At 31.9% G+C, this 20,904-nt stretch overlaps 2 protein-coding genes across 2 annotated transcripts; one reads left to right on the forward strand and one right to left on the reverse strand.

Annotated features, from left to right (window-relative positions):
* Positions 1–942: 942 nt before the first annotated feature.
* On the reverse strand, positions 943–7,347 carry LOC131845738 (uncharacterized; the record flags this gene model as incomplete). The annotated part of the gene is made up of 9 exons (XM_059194831.1): positions 943–1,288; positions 1,711–1,795; positions 2,546–2,681; positions 3,167–3,410; positions 3,815–3,942; positions 4,358–4,491; positions 5,080–5,276; positions 5,705–5,884; positions 6,760–7,347. Coding segments are annotated over 9 exons (1,842 nt in total), but the record flags the coding sequence as incomplete, so codon positions are not given.
* Positions 7,348–7,637: 290 nt separating this feature from the next.
* On the forward strand, positions 7,638–18,985 carry LOC131845728 (protein preli-like). The gene is made up of 6 exons (XM_059194821.1): positions 7,638–7,835; positions 8,223–8,407; positions 9,341–9,448; positions 12,487–12,592; positions 14,981–15,130; positions 17,253–18,985. Exons 2-6 carry the CDS (start codon positions 8,316–8,318, stop codon positions 17,415–17,417), a joined length of 621 nt encoding a protein of 206 aa, XP_059050804.1. The 5' UTR covers positions 7,638–7,835; positions 8,223–8,315; the 3' UTR covers positions 17,418–18,985.
* Positions 18,986–20,904: the final 1,919 nt, after the last annotated feature.

A 20,904-nucleotide genomic window follows, 5' to 3' on the forward strand; every position in this document is an offset into this window, starting at 1 on the left:
TTGGTCCATCCTTGGCGATAAGTAGGTTGTTTTTTTTTATTTTGCTGTCAATCGGCGTTGTCTTACGAAGTGTGTCTCGTTATAATCTAGTAGACGCTTAATGAACAATAAATACCTGTACCTTATCACTGTTTATTTTATTTCTCAATTGGTTTCGTCCATTAAACAATTCGTAACCTTTACACATATAATGAGGTCCAGCTGGTCTACTCTGGTAGTTACTTTCTATCGAATGACGACGTTTTACATAATTTTGTACTCATGAATTATATACTACCAATGGAATATAGAATAGAATAGAAAATTTATTAATCAAATTCTTTTTCATTTAATTTCATGTAGAAAGTATTGTTTATTTTTTAATCTACCACTCGTTCGTCTCCGAATGAGTGGTACAAGCAGTGGTCACGAGAAGAACCACTAAGAAATTTGCATGTTGCTCTTTTAAACAAGTGTATCTAACTTTACGTTTTTAAATAAGGATAAAAATAACAAATAAAATAACATACCAAATAGCACAAATTCATTAGAGTCAAAATATTAAATACGCAAACAGCAACTAAATAATACTATATTTATTAGTGTGGATGACCCAGTTCATTCCATGTTAAGTTAATAGACAGTTTAAATACTTCTGATTACAGTCCTTCGAGTTTACAGTCGTAAGAATATATCTCTATTATTATGTGTTTATATTATTTAAATATCATATAATCTGTTGAGAAGTATAGTATCAGTAGTTTAAAGCTGAATAATAAAAGGAAATTAAAGTCAAAACGTAAGTATTTTTTTCTACATTTAGTAACCAATATACTTCAAATGAAATCTAAAAAGACAACAATATAATATCACTAGACAAGTTCACACAGCGCCATATAGGTCCTAGTTTAGTAGAGCTTGTGTAATGAGTACTAGACAATTGATAAAACTACATACATACATATATATTATATACATAGAAAACTTCCAGACCGACACAAACAATCATATACATGAATACAAATGTTTGTACCGTGTGAGGAATCGAACCCACGACTATCTGTAGTAAGGCGGTGTGCTAAACCCCTAAACCCGGAGGTCTAATAACAAACCAGAAATTTTACACCTATATTTTAAAATGGGCTTCTGATTGTGTTCATTAGTTGTTAAAATAATTGAGATAGTTGATGAAATCCTGAGCAGCCATCTGAGCTTCGAAGACGAACCTATCCTGAGTATCGTCTGATTCCTCTGGCTTCCGTCGCTTCACCTGCTTCCTCATCCATGCCTGACTAGCTTTAGATGCTTTCTGCGGAGACGTATTATTTATGTACCTGTACTTAATACTTGGGTCAATCAACTTTTATTTGTCCTGTAAGTACTATGTTATATCCCTGTCCAATAATCGCAGTTCTAAAGAAAATAAAGGTAAATATATACGAATATCTTAAAATATAACAATTTTCAAATAAAATTAAAAAGTTGATTAACTTGTGTAAGTGGAATATACAGGATTGTTAGTAACGTGGACTGTTGACACTATTGCTAGCAATATGCGCGTCCTCCATACGGTTCCAAGTAAAGACTTTACAATTAAGCGATAAAGAAATTAAATGTTAGTTAATACGTTCAAACTGAAACAGCCTATAAAATAAGCTATTTGGCAAGCAAAAATAGAATTTGTTAAAAGGGCAGTTAAGATTATAACACAAATTGAAAATAAAAACTCACCTCATTCCGTTCCTTATAAACATTGGCGCGGTAATTTTTTGCTTCTTTCATTTTCTCGTGTAGTTCCATACGTGTCCGATTGTATCTGATATGTAAATGATTAAAATTAAATATACCTCTATATATATACATATTAATAAGGGGAGTTGGACAGACGATCTGGTCAAGATCGCTGGCAGGCATCGGATGCGAGCAGCGAGCAGACCGATCGTCGTGAAGATCTTTGGGGGAGGGCTATGTCTAGCAGTGGACGTCTTCCGGGCTGCGATGATGATGATGATGATATATATTAATGATAATAGAATGGCGCACCCGCCTAAGCTAACGGTATACTGGGGAGGCACCAGTAGAGGATGATAAAATGAGCATTCTCAGACCTACTGAGTACACATAAAATTTCTTTAAAATCAGTTCAGTAGTTTAGGATTCCATTATGGACAAATATGTAAGTTACATGAAATTTTTATATATTATGATAATTTTGTATTTGCTGCTCTGTTTGTTTTGGTGCGAAACTTATTTAAATAAAAAAACATGAAACTAATATACCAGTTCAGTTTGATTTGACCAGACTTGTTGAATTAATATACCTACCATCTTTTAAACTACAGTAACTAGCCAAAATGCCGTTCAGTAAGTATTACGATAAAACTATTTTTATCATTTAGTCACACAGGAATCTTTCGGCCACTTGTGTATGTCTATACATAAACTGGCTGAAAGATTCCTATGTAAATAAATGCTATTCAAATTGAATAAAAATTAATATACATGGCCGAAAGATTCCTATGAGACTAAATGATATAGAATTTGAATTAAAAAATAATAGACATACTTATAAAGGAGCAGCTTGTGAGCGAGGTGTTGTATGGGGTTTCTGGTGTGATCGCGAGCCACGTCGTGCAACGCATCTGGCAACACATGCCCCAAACTGTTCCACAGGTATTCTACCACCTCTGGGTCTAATTTTCCTTTATTTTAAGCAATTAAGTTAATAAATAATATGTACTATATATATTGACGGCCTCAGTGGTTTAATAGTTTAGCCAAACGCCGTACGATTGTCGCGGATTCAATTCCTCTCACGGTACGTTAATTATCGGCGGTGTGCTGAACTCCTAGACCATTGAGGCTGTCAACTAAGGTTTCATACTCTTAGACTGATGGAAACATTCAGTGGATATACAGCAGGAAAACAATGTACTCTTGATTTCATCAGAGTTGCATGTAAGCCATATCTGTTATATTTTTTAAATGTGATGGATATAACTTTTATTCCACAACCACGTGCCTAATATAAACAGAAACAGTTTCCAAAGGAAGCTGTATGGCGTGTGTAACACAGATGACACAGGTGACACAGAGGTGCCCACGCAGACAACTTTGTACTTGGTCTACCTAAAATAATAGTGTTCACCTATATTGTATCCTATTTATGAATATTCTCATGCCTCACCCTTTATATTCATATTATCCTGCGTTGGCAATATTTCCACATCAGTGGGGTCCTTGATCCTCAGCCGGCACTTCTTATTAACCATTTCGGAGTGGCCGCAGTCCTTCGTCACCTTAGTCAGAAGTCCATCCTCGGACAGTCGATAAGTGCTTGTGCACGGAGCACAGCGATATACCTTCTGACCACTTTCGTCTTCCACGTAACGTCCGTTTTCGTCGAAGCGGTATTTCTCTTTATCAGAAATCTAAATAGGTAAATTATTACCAAGTTGTAATTGTAATAAAAGATTCAGGATTTTTTCGTCAACAAATAATACCAGCGCCCAACAATGCGCAAAAATATTTATGCCTACAAGTTCAAAATATACTACTGAAAAATTACGCCCTAAAAAGTGTAGACAAGAAAATATTCTCATCTGAAGTTTCTACAAACTATTCAATAGGGAAACTATTGTCTAAATAAGCAACATACATTTAATATATAACTATTTTTATTATTTAATACATTACTATGAATATCATAATAATGTTCGAAGAAGTCGGTGTCGGATATTTTCGCATCACATCGGGACTCTTACAGAGCAGGCACAGAAAACCGAATAAAATCAATCGTTCTAAGTTGTCTAAAAAAATTTAATCTATAACTTACTTCTTTAAAATCTCCCTGGCAGTTCAAGTGATAGATGCTCATGCCGTAATCGAAGAAGTAAACTTGATGGTTATACTCATCCAAATAGTAAGGTCCCAAGTCATCCATATAAAAGATGCGATCACTACCTGAAAATAAAAAACGTCTTTACTTTTTTCCATGTAATTTTATTCCAATTAATCTAATGCCATTAATGCCTTTACAATTTCACCAGAAGAAAAATGGAGACGAGTGCAGAAGACACTACCAACTTGCAGAAGGACTTATGAAACGGATGTAGGCCAATTCCTGTCTGACAGATATGAGTTAAGTCTTAAAGCATCGAAAGGGGTTCGAAGGAGAGTTCAGGTAAATTAGATGCTGATTAGAATAGGGGCGAAGTGCCAAAATGGCTAACAAGCGACCAAAATATCAAGAAATAGAGAATATCTTCCCTTTATCACAACTGATAATAAACATGCAGATCGTCGATCATACCAGAATGAATGACATATAAAACATTCTAATAAACTGTTTAGGCAAGCCGAAAAAGAAACACCAAACCTTTAACGCAAAAAAAGGTTATCAGTGTTTTAGCTGCGTCGTTTATTGCCTGTTTTATTTCTTCCTTCTTTTCCTTGAAATTCTCGCCCATATTTTCCCAACACTGCAATTTCGATCCGGGCAACTCTGTAGTTCTGAAAAAATGCGAGGTGTCACGATATTACTTAGGCAAATTTGGTTTTTGGGCTATTGCTTGATATGGCATTAATGTAGACGATGATAAAATCGTAATTCCATATATATGTAATAATGATATACGCTGGTGAGGTACCAATAGAATGTCGAAGATGACAAGGCTATGATGCAACCAGATATGCAAATAAGAAATTTATCAGGAATTAAACACTGTATGTGTTATCAAACTTATAAAATAAAGATATTTTTTTTCTTTTACTTAACCACCATACCAGGACTGTGTGGAGTTTGACAAGGTAAATTAGAAAGAGACAAGATTTGACTATTTGTTTGGGATAGATACTTTAAAAACCAAATAACTATTTTTTTATTCTGGCATCTTTGGAAAGTTGAATTAACAGCTAGTAACGCAGCGTATTATATTAAAAAAAATGAGATTCATACAGCAATTATACTAGGCCGCGGCCTGTCGCCAGGTGCTAGAAATTTTACATTAAGTATTAACAATTATTCTCGTATAACAACTCTCAATTACTTTCTTCTTTTTCTAAATTATTATAGAAATCAACTTATAAAAACTACATTACTGCATAGATTTGTAGATTTCTTCCTGTTTTATCAGTTCAGCTCGTTCAGCGTTCAGTTTCCATAGACCGTCGGCAATTTTGTGAAATTCCTTTACTCTCTCCTCCCAGTATTGTACCTCTTCACGCAATTTGGATATTGGTACGTCATATTTACAATCTTCAATCTTTTCATGTATTACATTAATAGCTCTATTCACCTTCAAAATGGAGATATGAACATAACAATTTGAATTTAATACAATTTTTAAATAAGTAAATTGCAGTTTATTTTCTCAGACCTCAGGCTTTGAACAAATATGTTACTAGTGTATTCTTGATAATGGACAGAATAAGTATTGGAAATAGTATGTATTATAAATTTTATATGTTCTAAGTACATATAAACATAGCTTTGTACCAGTGACTATGTGGGACACACAGATGAATAAAATCGCCTTATAAAACTTACATCCATACACACCCAAGTTAGCGTATAATAATAGATTCGTAAAAATAATACAAATTAAGAGCACAAACATTTGTTATATAAAAGCAATAGGATATATATTAGTACCCATAACACAAGGTATACTGTGTTAGCAAATATTTCAAAATAAAAAGTATTGTCTTATTACTAAATAATTACTTCAGCATACTCTATCGAGCACTTCCTATGCTGTCTTGTGATTTGTAGCTGTTCCTTATTCTTGTCATAGAGCTGGTTCAGCAACAGGTTTACTTTCTCACTACGTTTATTCTCCAAGCTCCGAAGATTATTGCGCAAACGCAGTAATATCTCCTCTAAGCTTACTTGGATATCTCGTAGCTGGATTGAAAACATTTTTTTACTATTATAAATGGATTTGGTCTTACCTTATCCAGTGGAAAATGATGGCGAAATCTAAGATGTAGTGCGTTTACCCAGAAAATATCTATTCACAAGTGACATGAAGAGTACGGGGTTGTATTCATTATATATTACCAATTTTTTTAAAGGTAAGAGATAATTATTTCAATTCTATTAACATTCTAATACGAAACATATCTTTTTAATTAATAAATTATTAAAAAATAATCTAAAATTAAAGAATGCTTGGAGCTAGGGGTTATAGTTTGGGTAGAACTTCTATTACTACTTCTGTTACTAATACTTGGGTAGAATATTTACATTTAGCTACTTATTTTTATTTTTATGTAGATACAATAGCAAACAGTTGACCTGATGAAAAAATGCAAACCGTCTACCATAGATATGAAGAGCATCATGGATATCACAAAATATATCATCCTAGTGGGTACACGATCATATTTGTGCTCCTAGTACATGATCACTTTTGTAATCAATGGTCTTTCCTACATAACAACTAATATAACTCCATGAATCAGCATGCCCTTTAAATTGGAACACAGCTTACAAAGCGAGCTGCTTAGCGGCTGAAATACGTGAGACAAAGGTACTCACGCAAACAACTTTGTACCTTTTTGAAATTAATATATTGTCCCAAATAAATATTTATGTAATCCGATAGTTGTCATATAATTTGTGGAGACATGGTTTCAAAACTACGGACGACAGTATTTTTTAATGACAGGGAATTTTGCCGAAAATTAACCATAACCAATTAACTATCGATGTCTGTTATTCATAACCATACCATGAAAAAAAAATCGAAAACACTTTGTCTTTGTGTGTGTACTTACTCGATCTGCTAACATCAACGAAATATAATTGTGCGTATACTTAAAAACATTACTCGTATTTATAAGAGCAATTTTGAAATGTTTCATAGCAAAATTTTCTATTTTTTCTTTTTTATCTAGATTTTCTATATTCTTTTTAAGCAAGTAAAGTTCTTCAGTAAATTTCTTGTACTTTACTTGTATTTCGTCATACGTTTGCTTTTCGAATGGCGACTGGACCGGTAAAAAATCTTTTCCGAAAGATATTTGGTGGATATGATGTACAGCTATAGTTTTATCCATCAAACATAGGAGTTCATTCCTATCAGTAATATGCGAATATTGATCAGTTTCTATAATTATATCATCCATTGTCACCGTATAATAATACAAGAAGCTGGTAATAATTTTCTTTACTTCACCGTAGAACACGTGATGGGATTCGTCGTCAAATTTAACATTGTCGAGCAAATAAACATACTGCTTTAGATTTGGAGTTATATCTGTATTGAAAAGAAGACACGCGTCCTTCATAGTTAAATTTCGCAAATTCTGTATATAATCTTTATAAGCATTCATTTTATTTTCAATTTGTGATAAAAATATATTTTTATGATAATGTAATGTTCAAAATTTGACGCCAGACGTCAAATACGGCGTGGTTTCCGGTAAGATCTTCTTCAATTTAGATTTCTAAGAATAGTGTTAAAATTATTGTGTAATAAAATATAATTTAAATAAATTTAATTAAATCTCTGACTTCTATGAATATTAGTTTTATATAGATCCAAAATTATATAATTTCATATACCATTTCCGCTGCTGCACTAAACGCCATTTTAAGCAAAGAGTCTATAGTCTATGTTCTCTCCGTCCTATTCCTGCTCTATGTTATTTTAGTCTGGAATTATCTGTCAAGTTGATATCAAAATTTTATCAAAAACACCTGAAATATGAATGATAACATGTGTTTTGCGGTTCAGTCGATCATCTACAATTTAAAATAGGTCACTGAGGTCCTACAGGTGATTGCAACTGGTTTTCAACAGTGTATAATATTGGAATAAAAACAAATATAAAGTGCCTCCGGCAAATTGGTATGTTATGTATATTTTCTGTCGATTTTAACTTAGTGATAGGATCGTACGAGTTTTTTATTCTTATACATTCTTAACTGTATTAAACTATTTATTTAATAATTATTATTTTATGGGTCTTAGTCTAAGTGTTGCATATTTCCTGCCCTTCCACGGATTTCTAGTACTTATTGTTTTGAATAAATACAGCACCTTTTGCATCGCGTTATTAATGAATTTTACTACGTGACTACAATCACAAACACATTGTCCCTCGTCCGTAGTGGTGGGCCTTCTATAAATTAATATATTGACCCAAATAGATATTTATGTAACCCGATAGTTGTCATATAATCTGTGGACACGTTGTTTACAAAATTACGGACGATACTATTTTTTTAATGACAGGGAATTTTGCCGAAACGAGTATGGTTTTGTGGTGATCATCGAAGTCTGTTACTAATAATCATTCCATAAAAAAAAATCGAAAAATCTGAAACAATGGCAAGATACTATGAAAATACGTCGACCTTCAACTTTAGTTGGGATCAAGTTGCATGCGGCTATTGGAAAAGATATCCCAATCCTCAAAGGTATATTTAATCTATATACTTATTACTTAATAAAGATAAGTTAGTATAGACTGTTGTTATTGTGATGTTTAACAATGAATTATTCATAATTTTAAATGACAAAAAGGCAGCTCTCCTTGAACAGTTGACTGGAAAAAAAAGACCTTCTAATAAATCACTGTATATTTTTTCTGAATAAAACTGTATATTGTTTTTATTATAAAACTGAATTTAGATGGCAAAGACATTTATAATATACAACTTATTTTGCTTGCATATAGTAGTAATGATAAAATTTTTTTTTGAGTAGATGATTGATGCTTATAAAAAGAATTAAACAAAGCATTTGGATTATGTATACTGACATATATATTATATATAATTCTGTTTTATAAAACAGCAAAGTTAATATAAAAATATTTTTTATAAATATTACTTCAATTGGCTGTTTTGTTTTGGTAAATAACCTTGACATAATATTTATGAATCATAAGAACATACAGCTTGTATTTACTTATTTATTTTTCAATGCATTCCATAATCTTCAAATCTTTATCATAAAAATTATAATAATAAACTCTAGTAGAAGATACTAAGTAAATTGTATTATATAGTTTTGTTTTGTATAAATTAAGGTTATTGTTAATCTGTGGACCATAGTTCATGTAAATCTTTCTAATTAGTTAGGAGTAAAATTTACCACAGTTTACACACTTTTACACTTACAATATTACTGTAACAAATATATACATACTAATATTATGTATTTTGGTACAATAATAAGATCATAATGCTAAATTGAAATTAAAAAAATATTTATGCGAGTAGAACATTAACATTGCTTATGTGTATCCCTTTATATATATCCCTTTTCTACATCTACTTTTTATATATGTGTATTTATATATCATCCGTGTGTAGTAAAGGCCATAAAATAAATATTTTCTGTTACAGTACACATGTGTTATCAGAGGATACTTTGAGTCGACAGATTAAAGATGGATGCCTCCACACAAAGAGAGTGCTTACGAAAACAAATAGAGTACCCAAATGGGGTGAAAGGTAATATTATAGATATATAACTAAAAATATATATTTCGCTATTTACTAAACACCTGGGTGGTTCAGCAGATTACCACACCATCTTACTTCCAATGGTTGCAGGTTTGATTCTTGAAATGATTGGCTACACAAACCATGTTAAACCTCAACAAAAACAATTCTAAGGTCAAGGGCATTGTTAGTAATGTGGACTAATGTCTACATTGCTAGCAATACACCATGTCAATTTCGTCTCCCCACACACACAGTTACCCCTGGAACCATTCTGTTAAATGTCTGGTTTCACAATTCTTAAGATATTTGTATAGAAATGTTGTACAGTATTATATTATATTTTGTATGTGTATAATAACACAATAACATTGATGTGGTAAATATTTTTTTCACTTTTCATATCTACAACATTAGTGCTAGGTTTTTTTGATAAATATGAATCATAAACAAGATAAGTATGTATTTTCAAGGAATATAATGTACTTTATAATCTTTCAAATGTCTATAAAAATAATTACCAGGACTTACACAAAGCTTGCTCATAGGCAAAATGTTTGCATTACAAATTTACGACGCGTTATTTTGTCTAAAAATTAGTCAGATCGCATTATATTGTAGTATAGGGTACATCGTTAAGATAAGAAATCTTTAGTTACTTTATACACTCGCGGTTAACAAATATTATTATTTTAAGAGTATAATGGCCTAGTGGTTTACTACCCTGAATTACACCCAAGAGGTCGTGAGTTCAAATCTCCACTCCGATCCCCAGTCCAATTCGAACGGTTCCAACTCTCTATTAGCCATCATATCTGAGCTTACTCTTATCTATACTCTATACTTATAAATAAAATTGGAGTGTCTGTTTGTAATATTGAAATAACAGTTTTTTACCACATGCATATGAATGTTGCAAACAATTTTTGTCTGTCTGTTTGTTCCGGCTAATCTCTGAAATGACTGGACCGATTTTGTCGGGACGTTTTTTGGCAGGTAGCTGATGTAATGGGGAGTAACTTAGGCTACTTTTATTTTAGAAAAATTCTTTTAGAAAACTAAAGTTAAATTCAAGTCACGGGTACAGCTAGTATATATATTTATATATATTAAGTCAGGTCTTAACACAAATAATTTAACACTTAATGAACTTGTAACTGGCTAGTGCAACCTAGTCGATACGTTGAGTGAATTTATTTACCATAAATTATTTGTGCTCGATAATATGTTCATCGATAATATGTTCATGCTTTTATCCCCAAGAGGCTTGTCAGATAAAAATATACACCTACTTCTTTGTTTTTTTTTATCATGAAAATCGATAGGTTATCAAATCTAAATTTATGTAGTAACAAGTAAATATTCATTTACCCTTTTTTTTAAGGTATTTAAGTTTTAGAAGTAATAAAATATTGTAACTAAATATAAATAACCACCCATTGTTTTTATTTATTTATTTGTGGACTTGGAGATTCGCAAGGCGTTAAGCCGTACTTTTTAATTATGTGCATTAAAGTTGTATAAGTATATAAATAAAAGTTAATGATAATATATTTATTTTATATCATCGCACGTTACTAGGAAATAATACATTATTTCCTTTCCTTTTCTATTTATCCTACAGGATACATCATTTAGAGCACTAATCAAAGTGTGGTATTATTATCTTAGTATATGTCGTAACAGGGTATTATGCCTCTGTATATAAAAATATACGTATAAATATATATGTAAAAAGATAATTAATAATAATAATAATTTATTTATTTCACATATTTTATACAAATAAATAATGTATGAAGTCCCTGACTTCTGAGGTAGGTATAGAAAATAACTGTGTTTCGGAAGTCACTGTCCTCTTCCACATTGAGGTGTACATTAAGTGAATTTGTTAGGATATTTTACAATTTAAGTATATCGTTGTAGGTATGAATAAAACACACAAGAGTGTAGGCATAGTGATTTCGAATTGTTCATTTTATATATACCATTGGTGATCAAATTCCGACCGTTGTTAACTCTACACCCATAATTACAATTTCAATAACAGTCAGAATTTAATCACTAATAGAGAAGGTCATAACGCTTCCAGTAGCGGTTGTCAGGTTTCCGTACTGAATATTTGTGGTCTCACACATGCTATTAGTAGCGGAATAAAATAAAATAATATAAATCCATTAAGTACTCAAATAGACTTCCTTAAATACCTGATTCGAATAAAAATACATGCACATATTTTTCCATTTGTTTGATAGATAACATGGTACTGTGTGATGCTACTGTTGGTATATGCACTGCATATTAAAAAATATCGCTCGTAAATCTATTTACTGGTAAATGCGGAAAAACTTTAAGAATACGTAGTAGTGACGTCATAGGATTTAATAAAAAAATGACGCATCTCTTTTATGTCATTTCTGTGCCGTGTATCGTGCGCTGACTACATGTACAGATGTTGTTTGTACATCTTGTAAATAATCCCAGCTGTATTTTCATTTTATTAGTAGGTATGTTTGCTATTATGTAGTTTGAGAACGTAGTTGCCTAGTCGTTACTTCGCCAAATTTGTGCCGAAGAGTAGTGAGTTTAAATCTGGTTAATGTCAAAAAAATATATAGTTGAAGTTTATCAGACTACAGACTGTCTGATGTGGGATAACATTTGTGAAGACTTGATTATTTTACAACCTCACAGATACAATTTAAATTTAATAATAAAATAATAATCTCAGGACAATTCTTACAGCACCATCTAGAACCAAGTAAGCTAGCTAAAGCTTGTGTTATAGGTACTAGATAACAGATATAAATACCTAGATTTTTTTCGTAAATATATACATATTATACATAGAAAACACCCAGACCGATACAATCAATCATACTCATTAATACAAATGTTTGTATTCATGAGTCGAACCCGCGACCATAGGAAGTAAGGCGGTGTGCTAAACCGCTAGACCGCCGGCACCGTCAATTTATAATTGAGAACTTGTAAAATTTTCAGATTGTTTAACTACTATTTTAAAATCTTGTATACATTTTTCAAAGGTTCTTCAACGCGAAGTCAGTCAAAATTATTGAGGAAAGCATTGTGGATCCCGAGAAGAAGATTTTAGTGACATATACCAGAAATTTAGGATATACAAAAGTAATGGTAAGAATTTTATAAAACATTATTTATGAATCATTGTAATGCTATTGGCTGCAGCTGGCCTTTACAGCTTCACCGAACTATAGCGGGCGAGTGGATATGACACTTAAAACCCGCGGAAGGACTTATGAAGCGGCTGGTGGCCAATTCCTGCTTGATGGATACGACTTTAGTCTAAGGACACCGCTAGAAGTTCGAACTTCCGCTCAGTCGGTCGTAATTTAGATCCCCATTTCACGGAACGATCGGAGGGAGATCTTACGAAGTAGACTAAAACACGTCTGTGTGTGTATCTCAGTCTGATCTATTTAACTACAAAGTAGCTGTGTTTCAGTTGAAGTGAAGATAAGGCAGTGAAATTACAGGATATGTAGGAATAACGCCATACTCTTTAGAAATGGCAATGCATAAGTGTTATCACTGGCAACACAGGATAACATGTTATTCGTAGTGTCGTTCATGTATAGGCGTATGTATAGGCGACAGTTACCACTTACCATCAGCTTATATGCCATTCCAAATACCTACAAAATACGCGTATCGATTATTTTCTTTTGGAATTTATCACATTGATTTTCTATACATTTATCTTGTTTGTAATACTTTATACGTCATAAAATTTTATATCCCATTAATATAATTTAATATTTTTATTGCTACAACTATCTATTTACAAAACTAAAGTCCATAGACAGACAATTGAGATAGCGTTATGAACACAATATTTTAATTATTTTTTACTCGTATAACCTTTTGCATTGTCATCCATCTCGGTTATAACCTTATCACAGTGGCCAAGTTGATAAAAAACTGCTAAACAAGAGCGTGCTATCTTCCGTCTTGCTTATACACACCTACGTCACTTGTGTATGACGAAGACAATGTGATGTATATCAAGGTCAAATGTATTGATTAATTAGACGTACGGCTACTGTTTACATATTTCCCTTTGACATATGAAGGTAGCATTTAGGCAGTATGATGAGTTAACTGTGCCTCTGACAAAGATTGATTTTTATTTTTCTATAACAAACAGGCTGAGTGACTTATAAAGCAGATTGTACTCTATTTCGTTTGTAGGAAGGTTGTTTTTGATTCAAAGTAGCTTGTGGAATTTGGAATATTTTTTCTGAATGCACTATTTTGTAGGCTTTTGGTACATCCATTTATATTATCTGTAGCGCAGAAGATCTTAGGTCGTAACTGGATTATCAGAACGATAAACCTGTTATAAATATAATTTCCTAGTGCCTAGTGACTGTTATCAGGAGTAGGTAATGATTAGATAGTGGAATAGTAATTAATTTTCATATAATGATAAATCTAATAGGTAGTTTGAGCAAGTCACGCTCTATATGATGTCTAGACTGGTTTTAGTGTTAGAAGGTTCTTTGGCCGCCACAAAAATACGACTCAGCCCAATGATGGCTGGCTTATCCGTCTCCATCGTAAACGTATTACTTACCATTATTCCTACTATGATTATTTTTTCGCTTAGTTTATTCTTTTAAAATATTTTTTGACAATATTTTAAAATACATTGCGAGTCTTTTTCTTAACTTAAAATTAGTGTCAGTACTAAGTAGTTAAATTATTATATCTTATATTTGTCAAAAGAAGTTTTATTTACGAAAAACTTATCTTATATTGTCTATAGCTAAACCCGTGGATTCGTCAGCGTTGAACTTTTCTTTTTTTTATTAATACGAATTAAAATTAAGAAAATAAAAGTAGCCCAAACTATTCCTTATGACATATCTGCGAGTGAAAGTCCAGCTGTTTCAAAGGTTGGCAAAAACCAACAGACAGACAGACAAATGTTGTTGAAACAATTTTTTGATAAAAATACCGTATATACTTTCATATGCATTCAGTGAGAAACTGTTAATTTGAAATTAACTTAAATTTTATTTATTTGTATAGATGTATTATAAATTAATATAATTCAATTTTGGGTAAACACTAGGACCGTCAGGATAATTATGGTATTAAATTATATTCTATATTATATATTCTTATTATTTATATAATACTATATTAATTTATATATCTTTGTTTATTTTCGTGTATATATATGCAATAGCAAAGAAACGCGTATTATTTATTGTACCTATTACCACCACTCTACAATTCCTCTCAGTAACTCAAAGGTTGACTAGAAGAAATTCCTTTTTAATAGTCCTCGTCATCAACCCACTACAGTCCACTGCTGGACATAGGCCTCTCCTAAGGCACGCCATAATAGTCCTATCCCTCTTTAATGTCCTCTTTAGTAGTAAAATAAGTCCGCCATTGTACGCATTTATTCTTTAAGTCAACTGTGTCCCTTTATTTGTAATTTTATTGTACAATAAAGGTTTACAAACAAACAAACATGTTTTATTTCATCAGAGTGTGGTGGAACGGGTGGAGTACCGGTCAGCGGGTCCGGGACAGACCATCGCGCGCCGGTCAGCGTGGATCGACTCGCAAGTATTCGGCTTCTCACGAGCAATACGGGCATTCGGCGTTGAGAGGTTCAGGAAAAATTGTACACAAATGGTATGGAAATATTGTATTATTCATTACATAGTATAAAACAAAGTCGCGGTCGTTGTCTGTCCGTCCCTATGTATGCTTAAATCTTTAAAACTACGCAATGGATTTTGAAGCGGTTTTTTTAATAGATAGAGTGATTCTAGAGGATGGTTTATATGTATAATACATGTACACCCGGGCGAAGCCGGGGCGAGTAGCTAGTTTAAATATAAATGGTATTTGAGATGGCTTCGGTGGTCTATCTCTATGCATGTATAAATGAAATATCTCGTTGCCATTCCGGACATAAGTTGCCATGCAGGTATGTATATACCCTGAAATTTCTCTGTCATATCCCGCCCTTCAACCGAGACAGCTTGGCTAATACAAGTTGCTTGGCGGTAGAAATATTTCACAGGTACACCTCTGCACCACCTCTTGCAATGTTCACCTCGGAAAAAAATCTTGTAGAGTGTTGTCGTATAAGTACAAGTATGCTAATCTTAATCTATATATCTATACATATAAATAAAACTGGAGTGTTTGTTTGTTATATTGAAATAACCGTTTTTACTACATACGTGAATATGAATATAAATACGATACATACACCAAATTAACATTTTTTACAATTTTTGTCTGTCTTGTCTGTTTGCTCCTACTAATCTCTGAAATGGCTGGACCGATTTTGACGGGACTTTTTTTGGCAGGTAGATGATGAAATAAGAAGTAACTTAGGCTACTTTTATTTTAGAAAAATTAAATTAAATTCCACGCGGACGTAGTCGCGTATACTGCTAGTAATATTATAAATGCGAAAGTTTGTAAGTATGGATGTTTGTTACTCTTTCACCCAAAAACTACTGTATGGATTTTGATGAAACTTAACAGTAGTATAGCTTAATACATCAGAATAACATATAGACTATAATTAAAAAAGATATTATGGAAATTGGGCGAAATATAATGCAGACGAAGTTGCGCGGAGCAGCTAGAAGAAAATAATTCTTATTTGTGAAGAAATAAAAATTTAACTCAAAATGCTAGATAATTATAATAGTCATTAATTATCATGACCTAAAACTGACCTATCATGTACTATAAAGAGATTAGATAGCAATTATCAACATTGTTTATGCACACTCGAGTATTATGCAGTATATCTCACGAATTATCTTAAGACTATGATTGACGTTTGTTTTCACGAAATAATCGCTTAATCATACTGCAAGCCACACATTTAGAAATAAACATAAACATTCTTTTTTGAATGTGTGTGTGCATGATAAAAAAAATTGGGCAAAATATTGATATAACACAATGTTGTTTTTGGGGCTCAGTATAGGTAGTGACTATGACAGATGGTCATATTAGTTACAGTTCTATATTTAGTACTTTGTAAACATCTATTTATAAACTTGTAGCATTATTATTAGCTAGCTGATCCGGCAAATGTTGATTTGCCATATAAATTAATATAGATATTAATAATTGGCGTAGACGGTAGAAGGGTGAATTTAGGGTTGTTTGTATTTCTTAATGCCGAATCATAAAAAAGATATAATTACGTCAAAAAATATAGATTTCTTGGCCACTCTTGTCAGTATACATATAAAATTTCTTAAATTCGGTTCAGTAGTTTAGGAATTCATCACGAAATTTTCTTTCTTCAATCTTTATATACCTTGAGATTATATATTATAAAATTCCTAGCTAACCTGGCAACACTTATTTCTTAATAGCGTTATTACATACATATGCACACAGCGTTATTAATTTATATGGCGTACATATACGCCATATAAATTTTAACGCTTTTAAGAAATGTATGTTGTTTTTTTGTGTTGGTCAATTATGGTCACGTGGATGATAGCGCAGATATAAACAATTACGTACTGTTACTATATGACAAACACAGGTCTTCCAGCGACTTAAGTCGTTGTTAACTTTCTCTTTAACATACTGTCTTCTTAAGACAATATTAATTCTTACGTTCCTTTCCAATTACTCACGAATGAAAAAGTTAGTCTGTCACTGATCCTCACTTAAGACTTCATAATATTTACACAGTTCTTTTAAAATCGACCTACTTCGTAACAGTACATAATTATGTACCTATAAAAATATATAAACAATTTTTTTTCAGGTTAATGGCTTCAACCACGTCCTACACAGCATGTTCCCGAGGCAGGTTCCCTCGCAGCACACCATGACGCCCATGACGCACACGCTCAAGGAGATGCGAGAAGCAGCAGCGGCCGCCACCGACCGGGCAAAGGCCAACGTACTATCGTCTGTCAACAGAACATAACAGGACAAAGATCGAGGGCAGTAAGGGTGCACTGGATCCTATACTATCAACGTACAGTTTGCTATAAAGTTATGACGATACGCGTCACACCTTCCAAGTGTTTAAGGATACAGACTGTTTTGTTGACTGTACTTCCACGGTTTACTAAGTGTATTTGTATAGACTCAAGGCCGGGGTATTATTAATACTAAGTGGTGGATTACAGTTATTGAAGGTTATTTGGTCTGTTGTTGATTTGTCCTTTTCTTTGAAGCTATTTTCTTGATTTAAAAAAAGGCGATAAAACACACAATAGTTAATTGGAGGCTTTAGGTCTTATGAATATGGAGGTTAATATTTAAGAGCTATTGTTGAGCGAAAGTATTGTCATTCGATTTATAAAGTACTGGAGAGAGGCGGAGCTGCAATATATACTTGTCGAAAAAATTACACAAGTTTATTTTATTTTTAATTAGAAAATTACCTGTTTTAATAAACGCCATTTTTTTAACATGTGCATATACAATATATGTACTACGTGTTAATGTACAATCAATAATATAAATATAAAATATATAGTAATAAAGATGTTATTTATCAGTACTATTTTCATATTTTAGGAATACAAACAATATTATTTTAAAATAACGGCATGATTTTTTCTTATGGTAACACTATTTGGTGTATATGCAATAATGTTATAAAATATATGCACCCTTTCTTATTAATTATATATTTTTATACCTTAAATATAAATTCATTAAGTAATGAAACTTCCGCAAAATAATACCTAATTCCATAATATATATATAATGTATGTGTATCGTAGATTATTAAAATTTCGGCTTTGAATGAACACCAAAACACACGTTGAAAGTGGATGTAATAATAAATAATGTATTTCGACATGAGTTTGAGACTTATGATATTTATTGATGAGACAATATGACGCATGATTAATGAAATATACTGATTAAATATTAATTGAATTAATCATTGACTTAAATCAATGATACGAGGTTTAATCAGGTTTATTTTGATTAGCTTCCATGCAAATCAATCAATGCATGCACCTTATTTGAACTCAAAGAAATGTTTATATAGATAATACTCTACTGAATTGCTTAAATAAATAACCGATTATTTACTGTGTGAAAAGTAACACTTTAGTAGAACGACAAGAAGTTTAAAACTAAATTAACATGTCTAGGTATATTACAATATATAATAATATTTAATAAGCCATAATATGTAATCTTATGATGATTCTCTTTCTCTTCTATTCCACTTACACCTCAATCGGAGTAACTGATAGAAAGAGATGCGAAATAATATTATAAAGAGATGATAAAGTCCACTATTTTTCAACACTCAACACTGGAGCATATATCAGAACTGATTGAGTTGAAAATTCAAAAAAATAAATATACGTTTCTGTAACACCAGAGGAATTGTAGGTACCTGCAATTTAGCAGGTGTTCAAGACGATAGTAATAGCTTATCATCAGGTAAGCCTGATGTATTGGTTGTCCCTTATGCTATTAGGATTAACCATGACTGGGTTGCCGTTTTAAAGATCGTATTTTATTGGCTTGCCATGTTGCAATAACATGGCATAATTGGTTTTAAGCTTCTTGAATTATAATTAATTACTCATATAGCAAGTGATGAAGATATTAAAAATTTTATGCTTCTGTTTTTAACCTCTAAGGACCCATTAATGAAATAGGATAAACACAGTCTATTTTTATAACTCCGTACATAACATATCAGCATAATTGTATAAAAAATCCCTCTATTAAGTAAAAATTGTGAGACACAGAATGTAAAAGAAAAATTCTGCATTTAGATATTTTAAATATTAGTAAGTTGGTATAGAACTTGAACTCATATCAACTGCTATATGACTTACACACATTATAAGCTTGCCTGTACACGACACGTTCTTTCACGCGCGATCAGTGAGAAAGCCAGTGCGCTCAATCGTGATTGCATTTAACTATTTTCTGTGATCACACTTTTGCGAGTAAGTTTTATGTCATTTCACTTTCTTTAAAAATTTTATTTTAGCTCAGATTTTATTTACCTTGACACGGTTTACATTTATAAATTATCAATAAATTTATAATTATATTTCTGCTCTATAGTCAGATGTCCGCCATTTTGCAATGATAATTGTTTATTACAAAATGACGCTTAAGCACGCACGATTCAAGGACGCGGGAATGCGCGCGCTATTACTAGTTCTCTTTGTTTATGTTTAAATGTACACTCTTACGCGTGAAGGCTGTATCGTGCGTGTAAAAGTGTACGTGTATAGGTAGCTATTTAGAAATAACACAATTTAACACATTTCAGTAGTACCTAATATTTAAATCGTACGTCTTCATGCCACTCATGACGCTTCCTGTTTATTTCCAACTACTTAATGTTAACTGGTATTTTAAAGTTCGCCAGACGATATTAAAGTTGCTTTTTGTACAAGTTTTATTGTACAACAAAGAAATAATAAAGATATGGAAATAAAAACGATTCCGTATATGGATATTTGATTCGAAAATACTTTATGTATAAATAAATATTTTTGTTACGACTTTGTTATAGTATAGATCTTAGAGTATATTAAATCAAATTGTATAGTTGGTACAAGTAAGTACGATGTGGTGTTTTATTACATATAACAACTGCAGATTCTCCTGTATTGCAGGTGCTTATATATGTAATCAGTTGCCATTAGGTTAGCCACATGCACATTTGCCCTCAGGCTATAAAAATAAAGACAGAATCTATTCTCGGTACACCAATAGTTAAAAGCACCTGAAATAAATAGAGTATCTATTCTTGACACACTAATAGTAAGGGTTGCACCTGTATTGCTTGCGTATGCTAGAAGATATTGTTATATTAGTTTATTAAATGAAAATAAATTTATTGTTAATTACTAATAGGTATGGTGATGGATGCCATTATATAATACTCTGTCCTCTGAATTTGAATAAATATATTGTATCTGGTATGCAAATTAGTATATAATCTGTGGTACAAAATTAATTAAGATTACAACATTACCATTCACATTTATCTATAATTAATATAAGACAAAGTCGCCGTTTGCCTCTGTATCGTCGTAATTTTCCAAATTATGCACTGAATTTAAGTTAATTATGATTAACCTTGGCTAAGACGCGGTGGGAAGTTTAGTAATATTATAATAAGATTTTTATTATCATTTGTTATCAGATGGTTCCTTTGCTTGTTTGCCACCTTCGTAGTATTAAAAAAATCAAAGGTAGACATTTTATTTAAAATTATAAAAGTTTAAAAGTAGACTAGGCTGTACGGTCTAAGGATCTTTGCCTGTTCCATCACTGAAAAGGAGATGGACGAATATGGGAAAAAAAAAAAAAATTATAACAAATTAACAGTTTTTTATGTGCTGTATAAATCATTATTTGTTTTTTCTTTAAATATTATCATTTATTCATTCACTGCCATTTTTAAAAACATC

This window comes from Achroia grisella, unplaced genomic scaffold (genome assembly GCF_030625045.1).
Source record: "Achroia grisella isolate CSIRO2021 unplaced genomic scaffold, CSIRO_AGI_Agris_v1 utg483, whole genome shotgun sequence".
Taxonomy (NCBI): Eukaryota; Metazoa; Arthropoda; class Insecta; order Lepidoptera; family Pyralidae; genus Achroia; species Achroia grisella.

Coding starts and splice junctions, on each gene's coding strand:
- LOC131845728 (XM_059194821.1), top strand. CDS start 8,316: ATGGCAAGATACTATGAAAATACGTCGACCTTCAACTTTAGTTGGGAT. Junction 8,408..9,340: donor AGATATCCCAATCCTCAAAG/GTATATTTAATC, acceptor TTTCTGTTACAG/TACACATGTGTTATCAGAGG. Junction 9,449..12,486: donor GTACCCAAATGGGGTGAAAG/GTAATATTATAG, acceptor CATTTTTCAAAG/GTTCTTCAACGCGAAGTCAG.